The 13,529-nt window shown below is 42.2% G+C and overlaps 1 protein-coding gene across 1 annotated transcript in view; it reads right to left on the bottom strand.

Annotated features, from left to right (window-relative positions):
* Positions 1 to 10,090, bottom strand: part of STK3 (serine/threonine kinase 3) — a 293,448-nt gene extending 283,358 nt beyond the window's left edge. Inside the window, exon 1 of the mRNA XM_061123688.1 lies at positions 9,879 to 10,090. Within this exon, the coding sequence (XP_060979671.1) occupies positions 9,879 to 9,904 (26 nt within the window). The 5' untranslated portion in view covers positions 9,905 to 10,090. The remainder of the gene's footprint in view (positions 1 to 9,878) is intronic.
* Positions 10,091 to 13,529: the final 3,439 nt, after the last annotated feature.

The raw sequence follows: 13,529 nt of genomic DNA, 5'->3' as shown, positions 1-13,529 counted from the left end.
TCATACAGTCTTGAGAACACCACCTATTATGATGCCTAAGGGACTGACTTGAGCCCTGATCCAGTCTCTGGATCCAGCTGCCCATCTGCAGGAAATATGGAGGACAAATGAACGTGCTGAACTGCGCTTTGAGCAAGCAATCAGCAAGATCCAGGCTGCAGGAAACAATTCAAACAGTCTGGGTCTTCAACAGGAAAAGGAGACGAGAAAAGATAGAGGACCAACCTAAAGATTAAAAACTCATATAAAAACTATTTTTTAATTGTCAAGACTAACCTACAGTGTCCAGCAATGCACATTCAAGTGATTTACCATAAAAGTAAGGATAATGGTTACATGTGGGGAAAGGTGGCTGTGACTGGCATGGAGCACTCAGAGGGTGGCAAAGCTCTGTTTCTTAACCTGACGTGATTATAAAGGTGTCTGCCTTATAGAAATTCGTCAAACCATACATTTGTTTTTTACTGATGTTTCATTTTGCAATAAAAGAGTGAAAGTCGCTCAGTCGTGTCCGACTCTTTGCGACCCCTTGGGCTATACAGTCCATGGAATTCTCCAGGCCAGCATAGTAGAGTGGGTAGCCTAAGGTTTTTCTTAAATATCAGGTCAGCCGAACATTTCAACACTTAACAGAGGCTTGATTTGTTTCCCATTCTCTAGTCTAATGCAGTGAAAACAAGAGGTTGAAGAAAGAAGTCAATGCCCATCATTTCCTCCCTACACATTTCCTCTTCTGAGGGAACCACCTAATATCAATATTTTGGGCCAAACAGATTCACATTCCTGGGAGTTTGGAATTCTAAGGAAGCGAATACAGGTAACTAACCTGTTCCTCTCCCAGTCTTTCACCATCCACCAAGTAGTCCAAATCCAACACCCAGGAGCCAGAATTGTTTCCTTCTTCCTTATTCCCCACATCTGACTTATCAGTCTTTCATTTCTAACTCCAAAACATAACTTAAATCTTCTGTTCACTTCTCTTCATCTCCGTGGACTTCACCATCTCTAACCAAGGACTACATCAATGGCCTTCTCACTTGTGTCTCTGCTTTTATTCGTGTGTGTGTGTGTGTGTGTGTGTTCAGTCACTCAGTCGTGTCTGACTCTTTGCGACCCCATGAACTACAGCCCACCAGGCTCCTCTGTCCATGGGATTTCCCAGGCAAGAATACTGGAGTGGGTTGCCATTGCCTTCACCAGGGAATTTTCCCCACCAAGGGATCAATTGAACCTGCCTCTCCTGCATTGCAGGCAGATTCTTTACCACTGGGCCACCGGGGTAGATTTTATTCCTAACCCTCTACAATTTATCCTACCCAAGCAATAAGAGTGCTCTTATAAAGACACAAACTGTTTAAAATTCCACTTAAAACCATTTAGTGACAGCCACTACACAGACTTAAATCCAAATTCCTTTCCATGGCTTGCATCATTGAATCCCTGCCCATCTCTCTGACCTCATCTCCAACCACTTTCTCCCAGTCTACAACACAGCCACCGTGGCCTTATTTCAATTCCTCCCACACACTACATTGTAAACTCTTCCCCACCTCCAGGCCTTCTCACAGCTTTTTGCTCTGCCTGGAATACTCTTTCCAGACACTCACACTGAGTACTTCTCAACCTCATGTTGACAGCTTAAGTGCTACCTTCTTAGGAAACCTCCTTCAACTCCCCTATTAAGCAGGTTCCACCATTTTTCTTAACAATAGATACTACTTCTCCCTCTCACAGTTCAAGCTCCAACTAAAGTGTATGTTCAGGGGCAAAGATTTCATCTGTTGCATTCAAGCATGTACACCTGGCATTTGAAGGTAGTTAATTAGTAATTACTGAATATATGAATAAATGAGCAAATTAATGAACTCAAGGATGACAACCAATTGGTGCCATGAGCAACAATGGGTGAGTAAAGTCACTTTTTACAAAGAAAGAGTAGAACGGGGCAACCCGCCAGACAGGAAAAATAATATGGCTAGAGACAGAAAGAGTCAAGGAAATTAACTGCCTATTCTCTTTAATTTCTTCAAATATGTAAAAAGTTCACCTAAATCACAAAAATAATCCTAACTTACATTCCTTTCCAATCACAGAACTCTAGGTCCCACAATTTCAGAAAATCAAAAACTCTAAAAGTGAAAACATGATCTGCAACCTAAATGTCCATCAATAGATGACTGGATAAAGAAAATACAGTACATATATTCAGTGGAATATTACTCAGTTATAAAAAAAAGTGAAATAGTGCCATTCACAGCAACATAGATGAATCTGAGATTCTCATACTGAGTGAAGTAAGTCAGATGGAGAAAGACAAATATCATATGATATCACTTATATGTGGAATCTAAAAAAAATGAACATATTTACAAAACAGAAATGGACTCAGAGAAAACAAACTTAAGGTTACCAAAGGGATGGAGGGGTAGATAAATAAGGAATTTGGGATTAAAATACGCACACTACTGTATATAAAACAGGTAAACAACCAAGATCTACTGTACAGCACAGAGAACTATTCTCAGCATCTTGTAATAACCTATAATGGGAAAGAACCTGAAAAAGAATATATGCGTGTGTGTGACCGCATCACTTTGCTGGACACCTGAAACTAATATAACATTATAAATTAACTACACTTCAGTTTGTTTTTTTTTAAAAAAGACAAAGATACAGAAAGCAATGTTAAAGCGAAAGACAAAAAAAAGAAGAGATGACCTGGACAGAGAATAACACTCTATATTTTGAATTAAAGAAATGATCTCATCTTTAAAAATCATACGTACTCACCTATTTCCCCAATTTTTTGTGTGTATCAAGATACTAATACTTATAACAACACATCCGAAACATTTACTCCATCTTACCTCGTTACTGAGATGTCTGGTATTATACAAAATCTATGTATTAATACAGGACTACATGTGCACACTAATTCAGAACCCACATACAGTACTACATGCGTACACCTATATTATTTATTACTAGTGCTGAGAGCTTTCTGTAATTCTCATTTGGCTACAGAGTCATGATTTAAGATATATCTTTTTATGTACTCTTCAGAAGTTCAAGGTAATCTGCACCTTAATTTCATGGCACGCAAGCAACGGACTTATTTCTAACTTTCATACATGTCTGTTTACACATTTGTTACTTTCATTTATGCAACTTGAGACTGTATGTAGAAAAAACAGTTGTAATAACACATTTCAAATATACAATCTTTATTCTACACTATAAGCTAAAAGCTTTGGAAAATTAGAGTAATCCTGACATATGAAGCAATTCAAATAAAATCATAACAAGAAGCTTGAGACAACTGAAAAAGAAAATGTCTCTCAGACAGTACAAATGTTCACTTTAGAAGAAAAATCTAAAGACCTCTCTGGTAGATAGAAAGGGTGGAGCTGGTAGGGAGTCAGAAATTGAGGTTATCATAATTACAGTCGGATATTTCCAGTGTACTGGGTCATTCCACATCAAAAGGCAAAAAAGCCTTTACCTTCAAGAAACCTTCATGTATTACTATTGTTTTAGTTGCTCAGTCATGTTCAACTCTCTTAAGACTCCACAGACCGTAGCCCCAGGCTCCTCTGTCCACAGGATTTCCCAGGCAAAAATACTGGAGTGGGTTGCCATTTCCTGCTCCAGGGGATCCTTCTGACCCAGGGATCGAACCCACGTCTCCACCATTGCAGGTGGATTCTCTACCACTGAGCCACCAGGGAATATGTCCCTTTATAAACTCTGTCAGATGCCAGGCATAATCATTTTCCACTTTCCTGTACCTTACCTGGGACATATACACAGTGTTTGAAAGACGGTTGTTTTTAAATAATGGTTTCCTCTTCCTCCTTCACCTCCCTTTTTGTTTTACAAAGAATAGCTCTATTGTACGTATAGCTTGTTACAATTATACCACTCTGGATTCCTTTGACAATGCCATCATCAAGCTCTAAAGTATAGTGCTGGAAACGCAATCGGTTTCCTCACTGTCACAACTATATACACCAACGAATGTTTCTCAAACTGCAGATCACAACTGGTTAGTAGGTTATGAAAATTTGGTAGGTCATGACTAGCAACTTTTCGAAGAACTAGAAAAGAACAGAAAATAGAAAAATACCAGAGAACATTACATGTAGTTCATTTCATGAAACTTCTGCTTTGGAGTCTCATCATCAATATTAACAAAAAAAAAAAATCATAACATATGATGGGCTGAAGTGACAGTACCTCTAATTCTACACAGACTTTTTTGAAACTAGAAAAACTAAATTCTAAGCACTTTCCCCCTGCACAACCAAACAAGAAGTGCTCCATTTAAACCCATTATCTTTAAAGCTTTACTAGTACACATTTCTGGAATGAGCACTGAAATTTTCTGGGATTATTTCAGGAAAACAAATTTCAAAACTAGCTGTGTTTAACATACATTTACCTTTTTCTTTACATCCTAACAAATTCTTCAGTGCCAGTATACGCTATATCTCAGCCCCTTAAAGAACAATGCATAAATTAATCATTGCCGAGAGCTGACTAAAAGACTGAGTTTATCTTCTGTCTTAATGCACAACTGAAGTTTGCTCACCAAGAACTGCTCCGGAGGCTGTCATACTCCTCTCTAGAAAGGAAGAGCCAATTGATTGTTCCCACCTATAGGGCTTAAATTCATTCGAATGGAGTTGGAGCCACCCCATATTAACCAAGAAAAGCCAAAGGGAGGACAAATATACTTTGGGGCCAAGTCGTTAATGTAAAGACACAGTTTGCTGGATTATTTTCCCACTGAACTACTTGACCATCTCCTCCACTTGCCTGCCACTGAAGCTGGAAACTTTCGCCAGCTTAAATCAAAGAACTCTTGAGAGTACATATGCTTCAGCAGTTTACTTTTTTTTCTCATTATCCTTCCAATATTTTCACTATTTCAATCCAACTTGTCCTCTAAGTATAACCTTAATCAATGAATTTTAAACTTTAAATAACTATCAATCCTATAACCCATCAGGGACCAGGCTTATCTGGTAAAGAATTTCTCTCCAACAATGATTTTCTATCCTATCTTTGACAAGTACTGTATATAACTATCTACCCTCCAGCAACCAGAGTTCTCATGCTCCCCACCTATCACAGAGATCCACCTACCTCCCCTTCTGTGAATGTTCTTCCCGGAGAAGAGCCCAGGTTTGGTCACTTCCCTTTCTACCTATCAAAACTTACCTATTGTATGGTCATTTTTCTGTCATCTAATAGTTCCCCTAAACAGAAATCTGATAAACTCAATCTATCTGATAATTAACAACAATTTAGTGGATTTCCCTTCCCAGTTGTTGTTCAGTTGCTCTGTCGTTTGTCCAACTCTTTGCCACCTCATGGATTGCAGCACACCAGGCTTCCCTGTCCTTCATCATCTCCCAGAGCTTGCTCAAACTCATGTCCATTGAGTTAGTGATACATCCCTTCCCAGAGGGACTTCATTTTAATAAAGATATCTGAAGACCTTTGTGATGAGGTATTAAGGAAATCTGGGGGATCTAAAAGCCATTCTGATCCTCAAATTAGGCAAAAGATGTGGTCAGCCCTATCACTATGTTAACACGGGCCTTGTTGAAGAGAGCAAATCAATATTGAAAAGGTAAGAGGGGCTTTACAGATCATCTAGGCACTAGTTTCTCAGACCTGGTTGTACACTGGAATCTCCAACTCCCAGAGGAGAAGAATGATACCCAAAGAAGCAACTTTCAAAGTCAGTGACAAAGCTGGGCCTAACATCAAGGCCTGATGCTATGTCAGATATATATAAACAACAGTTATATATATATATAAACTAAAAGTTTAAAGACATGTATGGGAATGGCAAACATGTACGGGAATGACAAACACCCAATTCACAACAGTGACAACCCTCGAGGGGATGGGAAAGGAATGCAAATGAGAAGAGATATACTTCGGGAACTTCAATTATATTGGGAATATTTTATTTTTAAAGCTGAGTGGTGATGTGTAAGTATTTACTAAATTCATCCCCATTATCTTTTGGATGTCTAAAACTTTATAATTAAAAAAAAGAACAATCTTAAGATTGATACTCAAATGAATATCATTATAGGAATAAAAAGAAACAGTTTAGGCTAGAAAACACTCATATAAGATACTTTACGGGCACTGTTTATAATAGCCAGGACATGGAAGCAACCTAGATGCCCATCAGCAGATGAATGGATAAGGAAGCTGTGGTACATATACACCATGGAATATTACTCAGCCATTAAAAAGAATTCATTTGAATCAGTCCTAATGAGATGGATGAAACTGGAGCCCCTTATACAGAGTGAAGTAAGCCAGAAAGATAAAGAACATTACAGCATACTAACACATATATATGGAATTTAGAAAGATGGCAACGATAACCCTATATGCAAAACAGAAAAAGAGACACAGAAATACAGAACAGACTTTTGAACTCTGTGGGAGAAGGTGAGGGTGGGATATTTCAAAAGAACAGCATGTATACTATCTATGGTAAAACAGATCACCAGCCCAGGTGGGATGCATGAGACAAGTGCTTGGGCCTGGTGCACTGGGAAGACCCAGGGGAATTGGGTGGAGAGGGAGGTGGGAGGGGGGATCGGGATGGGGAATACGTGTAAATCTATGGCTGATTCATATCAATGTATGACAAAACCCACTGAAATGTTGTGAAGTAATTAGCCTCCAACTAATTAAAAAATAAATAAATAAATAAAATAAAATTTTAAAAAAAAAAAAGATACTTTATGAAGCAGGCTTTGAATAAAACATAAGATTACTAGTAAAAAATAAATAAATAACACAGACTTTTCTAAGGGAAAATCATGAACAAAGGCAAACCTGGGAGTACCTACAGCCTATAACCTAAACAAAGAACAACAGGGAGACTTTAGAAGGAAAGATTCAGCTTGCAAAAGTAACATAAGGTTGGGGGTTAAGTTGGAGACCAAGCGATGGAGCTCTTGGGTACCAGTCAAAGAGTGTGCCCCAATCTCCCCTCCCCCAAAAAAAGGAGGAGCATGACTGAAGTGATGTTTTAGCAAAAAAAAAAAAAAAAAAAATCAGAACAGAAGCTGTGTGCAGGATGAACTAGTGCAGTGTTCTATTGATCATGAGAGGATTCCATACGAAATCAAAAGGGGAACAGAGGGAGGTGAGGCACTGAGAACCAAGTTCCAGGGCTCTGCCTCTACTCCAGAGAGAGCTCTTCTGCTGTTAAAATGCTTTGATAATCATTGAACCAGAGTGCCCAACTGGAAGGCACTGCTATAAATCAACTGTGGGGGTCTTAAAACCCTGGAATGGGGTAGTAATACTGGGAATGAAAGGGCGTGGACACAGACTTTCCAATGGAAAATTTGATAGGATGCAGTGACAAACTAAATAAGATAATGAAAGAAATGGATCCACATGAAGAAACCAAAACTACTAACTGAGGAGCAGCTATTGGTCATATAGACTTGATCATCAGCAACACATTTGTGACCACGTAATAATGTCTGAACCCTAAGGAAGAGCTACTCACAGCAGAAAAGCGAAGTGGAATTCTTACAGAGATTAAAAGGAGAACAAGCAAAGGGGACGAGAAGATTATAGAAACAGATGATCATGGAATGCTAAGACAGCAAGCAGAGTTTCAGCTTCAAAAAGAGGCATCGCTGGACACAATGAGTGGGGACACAGACCTTGCAGCTCAACATTACTGAACATATTGTGAAGCACTGCGCGAAGTGTTCTACTGGCACCTCCTCCACCCGACCAAGTTACTTAACCTTTCCAAGCTTCAGTTAATAAGGAAAATACAGACAACTAACATTACTGGACATATTATGAAGCACTGTACTAAGTGCTCTACATATGATCTCATTTACTCCAAAACACATTTTACAGATGAAGAAATTAAATTCAGAACTAGCACAGTAAGTTGCAGAGCCAGGATTTCTATTCCTTGAGACAACAAAGTAAAAGAATGTATATACAAAATCCTTGGCAAACAGTTAACATCTCAAAAAAAAAATGGTAGCTTCATTTCATTATTAGAGGGTAATCATTAAAAAGTGCAACACAAAAATTCCCTGTCAGTTATCTCTGTCATAGCCCTCCAGGTGGTGAACCCTCTTAGTGTCCTCATCTTATAAAACAGGATTAATGTGTATAATCCAACCTACTCAATGGGGTTGCTTTAAGGATTAAACAATATGATGGAAAAGAAAACGCTATGAAAAAAATCTTTAAGAGATATTCAAACATATGGGATTTGTCACATATCTTTTGCTCTTTAGAAATGGCTTCCTGGATGAACATGTCTCTCTGAAGAGAGCTAAAAATAAGTCTCTTAAACGTGCAACCAAACACTTTGAAAAGTGTAAGTCACCACCGGATGGTGGTACACACCACCACCCCTCCCCAACTCCTCCAGGTTCTCTAGTGTCCCTGCAAGGGCAGGGGTTCGCTCTTACATCTACAGTGAAACGCTCATAACTTGGCGTCCAGCTCATCAATAGAGAGTTTCTCCTTCAATTCAGAGTCATTCAACTTGGCCTTAACTGTAGGAACTCAGAGGTACCCTTTACATTCCTTCCAAAACAAAATGGGGGGAAAACTGGTTCCAGTTTTTGTTACAGTATTAAAACTGAGTGCCAAATCAATATTAGAATTGGGATATTTTAAAATGCCAGAGAAGAATTTATCAAGGGCTCAAACAGCAGGTCTCTTTTGGAAACTCCCCAACAAACCCCCCTTTTCACCTGAACAGATGGTTCCCAGGCTTCAAGGCTCACATGTCTAGTCACACAATTCACAATAGCTCACGAAGTTCCTACCTTTCAATTATTCCATATTCTTGAATATACCACCTTTCCTCTAAAGATCTCTAGCTATCAAAACTCTCTTTACTCTTCACAACAGCACTATCTGGGAGAAAGATTGGTACCCTTATTTTACAAATTAAAAATGAAAGATCTAAGTGAAATGCTTTATCCAACATCAATCAACTGATTCACCCTTATGGGGGGAAATACACATTACAAATTTGTATCAATGGACAGCCTTGATTTAGCTTTTCAAGACCATTTCAAATTCCAGTTCAAAAGTATCTGCTGTGTACTGCTACCTTTACAATATACCAAAGAATATTAACGAACAGTAAATACCAAAGCATCACTATTTTTACAAGCTAAAAGAAACACACACACACACACACACACACACACACACACACACATATACACCCCATATGGGGGAGGGGTTCTAATTTAAGCCTCCTACTGTCCTGCATCCATAAATACTTTTGAACTTGCGGAGTAAGGGGCGAAGAACACCTGTTAGTGCAGCATTTGCACATGAAGTTTTACAGACTGTCTAGCTATTAATATTTAATTCCTTGAACTGTAAATAAACAAACCGCTTTCTCAAAAAAAAAAAAAAAAAGGGTGGGGGGTGAGCAACATTCTGGAAAACATTTGACAAGAAAGCCTAGATGGTTATACGAAGTCTAGTAATTTCCTAGTTTTACGTCTCCCAGATGCTGACCCTGACACGCGGGAGAACCGCGCCCGCCCCCGGAGTCCGGCCGCGGGGCGCCCCGCGCTGCCCACCGACTCTCCCCGCGCGCGCCAGGCCCGGCGGGCCGCTGGGGACGCGAGGCTCGGCCTCCCCTCCGGCCCCGCCTCACCCACCGACAGGCGCGGCCCGGCGCTAGGACCCGCCCTGCGACCCCCGGAGCGCCCGGCTCGGGGCCCCGCAGTCGCGGAAAGGGGGTCGCGGTCCCGCCCGGCCTAGCCGCCCCCGCCCCGCGGCCGGCAGCGCCGCCTCCCTCCTGCTCCTCGCGCCCCGCGTTCGTTTACCTCTTGGGCGCTGGCGGCTGCTCCATGGCGGCTAGGGGCAGAAGGAGGGACCAGGTGGGCGGCGAAGGCTGGAGGCGGGCAGAGGGCCGGGGCACCGGCCGGCCGAGCCCGAAGAGCCACAAGCAGGAAACTCCAGGAACTCGGACCAACTTTCCCGTAACTCCGCGGCGGATCCCCCGCCCGCGGGCCGAGCTGGGCTCCTCCCGGCCCGCCCCGCCCCTCGGCCGCCGGCCCCGGCCGGGGAAAGGTGGGCGGGGCCGGCCGCGGGCCGGGGAAGAGTGGGCGGGGCCGGCCGCGGCCCAGTGTGGTGGGCGGGGCCAGGCGCTGGGGCCGGGGGTTAGGGGGCTGGTGGGCGGGGCCGGGGCGCAGGACAGGGCTGGCCCTGGTGCAGGCGTGGGGAGGAAAGAAGCCCGGACTGGAAGGGCGAGAGGCTGAGGCCTAGTCTGGACCCATAACCAATCTCGGCTGGCCTGGGGCACGTTCTTGGCCCAAAGCTGCCGCTCCTCACTTGCCTTCACTGCTTTTGACCCTATCTGATTTGATTCGTTTCTCTGGATTTCCCGAGGATACCCTTCCAAACATCTTGAAGCAACCTTTTGAAGTAGTGCTAACTGCCCACGCTTCCCTCTCTAGTTTTCATGATTATTGGTTATGTTTTCCCCCAGCCAGCCCCTGGTCCTCGGGATGCTTATGGATCATGTCTAATTAAAATGAAAATTAACTGCAATGAGAGCTCTCATGCACTAGATTCAGTTTGGCCTTGCCCGCTGTTCAGTTAGGTAACCTAGCAAAATTATCACAAATTATGAGTCCCTAGAAAAGTCCTCTGAACGGTTTATTTTTGTCCCTCTTGCCACGCCTCCTCCCAACCTGTCCCCAAGGACCTTCAGTTCAGTTCAGTTCAGTCGCTCAGTCATGTCTGACTCTTTGCGACCCCATGAATCGCAGCACGCCAGGCCTCCCTGTCCATCACCAGCGCCCGGAGTTTACTCAAACTTATGCCCATCGAGTCGGTGATGCCATCCAGCCATCTCATCCTCTGTCGGCCCCTTCTCCTCCTGCCCACAATCCCTCCCAGCATCAGGGTCTTTTCCAAAGAGTCAACTCTTCGCATGAGGTGGCCAAAGTACCGGAGTTTCAGCTTCAGCATCAGTCCTTCCAGTGAACACCCAGGACTGATCTCCTTCAGGATGGATTGGTTGGATCTCCTTGCAGTCCAAGGACTCTCAAGAGTCTTCTCCAACACCACAGTTCAAAAGCATCAATTTTTCAGCGCTCAGCTTTCTTCACAGTCCAATTCTCACATCCATACATGACCACTGGAAAAACCATAGCCTTGAACAGATGGACTTTTGTTGGCAAAGTAATGTCTCTGCTTTTAAATATGCTATCTAGGTTGGTCCTAACTTTCCTTCCAAGGAGTAAGCGTCTTTTAATTTCATGGCTGCAGTCACCATCTGCAGTGATTTTGGAGTCCAAAAAAATAAAGTCTGACACTGTTTCCACTGTCTCCCCATCTATTTCCCATGAGGTGATGGGACCAGATGCCATGATATTAGTTTTCTTTGTGCACCCATATTGCATGTGTACCATTTAACCCTAAATTTCATCTATAGATAACTTTTCTTATGACCATACACAGCTGCTCTCTATGTCATTTGCTTGTCAAGATGTAGAGTCACAGAGTTTTTTGAAGTTTAGAGCAGAAAATGTTGTGAACATTAATTCAAATCACACTTATCTATTAACAGGTAGCCTTTTTGCGTTATTTTCAGTTTTGATACATAATAAACTTACATGATTTATTTTCAAACCATTAGGCTCTCCCCCTAAACTTAGTTATTTTAAATGTGTTAAGATCATTCGCTGTTGAAACTGAAAGTTAAAATTTGTGCACAAAAGAGATTACTACAGAATGTATACTTATTTGCTTTTATTGTAGAGCCACAGACTAACAGTTCAGAAGTAACAAGACAATCGTTAAGATGTCAAAGCTAGGAAGAGCCTTTGAAAATACCTCATTCCGCCCCTCACTCACATCCTCATCCCCAACACCGCTAGTCCCTTCAGGCCAGCGGTGGGGGGGGTCTCTGATGCCTCCTCTCTTCTCTACATTCCCCTAGATCTCAGCCCTCCTCATATAACCCTAATTTCAGTGTACCTTCAAAAGCATTTCCTGTTGGAAGCCCAGTTGAGACACCGATAAAGAAGTTTTGTAGAATGAGGAGGAATAATATCAGAAAACAAATCTCTGAGGTCTCTCCTTAGTTTGAAAAACAGGGGGCTAACAATTATTGTTTGACCCCAATGGGATCAGACACTTGACCTACGTTATCTCATTAAACCCTTAAAACTGCCATGTTAGGTGGTTAGTTAGGTGAAGAAACAGGTTCAAATAGGTGGAGGGAGTTAAACTAGACCAAATAGAAAAACCGCGTTCTAACTCATGCCTTTAAAACTCCAAAGCCATGCCTTATCCCACTGTAAGCCAGTTGATAAATATTTGCTGAGCTCTTATGGCAAAAAGAAAAGAAGAACTAAAGAGCCTCTTGATGAAAGAAAGAGGAGAGTGAAAAAGTTGGCTTAAAGCTCAGTATTCAGAAAACTAAGATCATGGCATCTAGTCCCATCACTTCGTGGCAAATAGATGGGGAAACAGTGGACAGACTATTTTTTTGGGCTCCAAAGTCACTGCAGATGGTGACTGCAGCCATGAAATTAGAAGACGCTTGCTCCTTGGAAGAAAAGCTATGACCAACCTAATCAGCATATTAAAAAGCAGAGACATTACTTTGCCAACAAAGGTCCATCTAGTCAAGGCTATGGTTTTTCCAGTAGTCATGTATGGATGTGAGATTTGGACTATAAAGAAAGTTGAGCACTGAAGAATTGATGCTTTCGAACTGTGGTGTTGGAGAAGATTCTTGAAAGTCCCTTGGACTGCAAGGAGATCCAACCAGTCCATCCTAAAGGAAATCAGCCCTGAATGTTCATTGGAAGGACTGATGTTGAAGCTGACACTCCAATACTTTGGCCACCTGATGCAAAGAACTGATTCATTTGAAAAGACCCTGGTGCAGGGAAAGATTGAAGGCAGGTGGAGAAGGGGATAACTGAGGATGAGATGGTTGGATGGCATCACTGAATCAAGGACATAGGTTTGGGTAAACTCCGGGAGTTTGTGATGGACAGGGAGGCCTGGCATGCGGCGGTTGATGGGGTCGCAAAGAGCAACTGAACTGAACTATGTATACAGGCATTGTTCTCAGTGCTGGGGATACAACAGTAAAGAAAACAGACAAAAATTCTTGCCCTTGTGAGGTTTACATTAGGGAAACACAATAAGACGAGTAACCAATATTGTTGTTGTTCAGTCACTTAGTCGCGTCCGACTCTTTGGACCCCATGGACTGCAGCACAGCAAGCTTCCGGTCCTTCACCTGAAGCTTGCTCAAATTCATGTCCTCTGTCGTCCCCTTCTCCTCCTGCCTTCAGTCTTTCCCAGCTTCAGGGTATTTTCCAGTGAAAATACACAGGAAATACATAGCTTCACATCAGGTGACCAAAGTATTGGAGCTTCAGCTTCTGCATCAGTCCTTCCAGTGAATATTCAGGGTTGATTTCCTTTAGGATTGACTGGTGATCTCCTTG

This window comes from Dama dama, chromosome 21 (assembly GCF_033118175.1).
Source record: "Dama dama isolate Ldn47 chromosome 21, ASM3311817v1, whole genome shotgun sequence".
In the NCBI taxonomy this organism is placed as follows: domain Eukaryota; kingdom Metazoa; phylum Chordata; class Mammalia; order Artiodactyla; family Cervidae; genus Dama; species Dama dama.
Note: the sequence above shows the minus strand (reverse complement) of the source record. Positions and strands in the feature narration are given on the sequence as shown.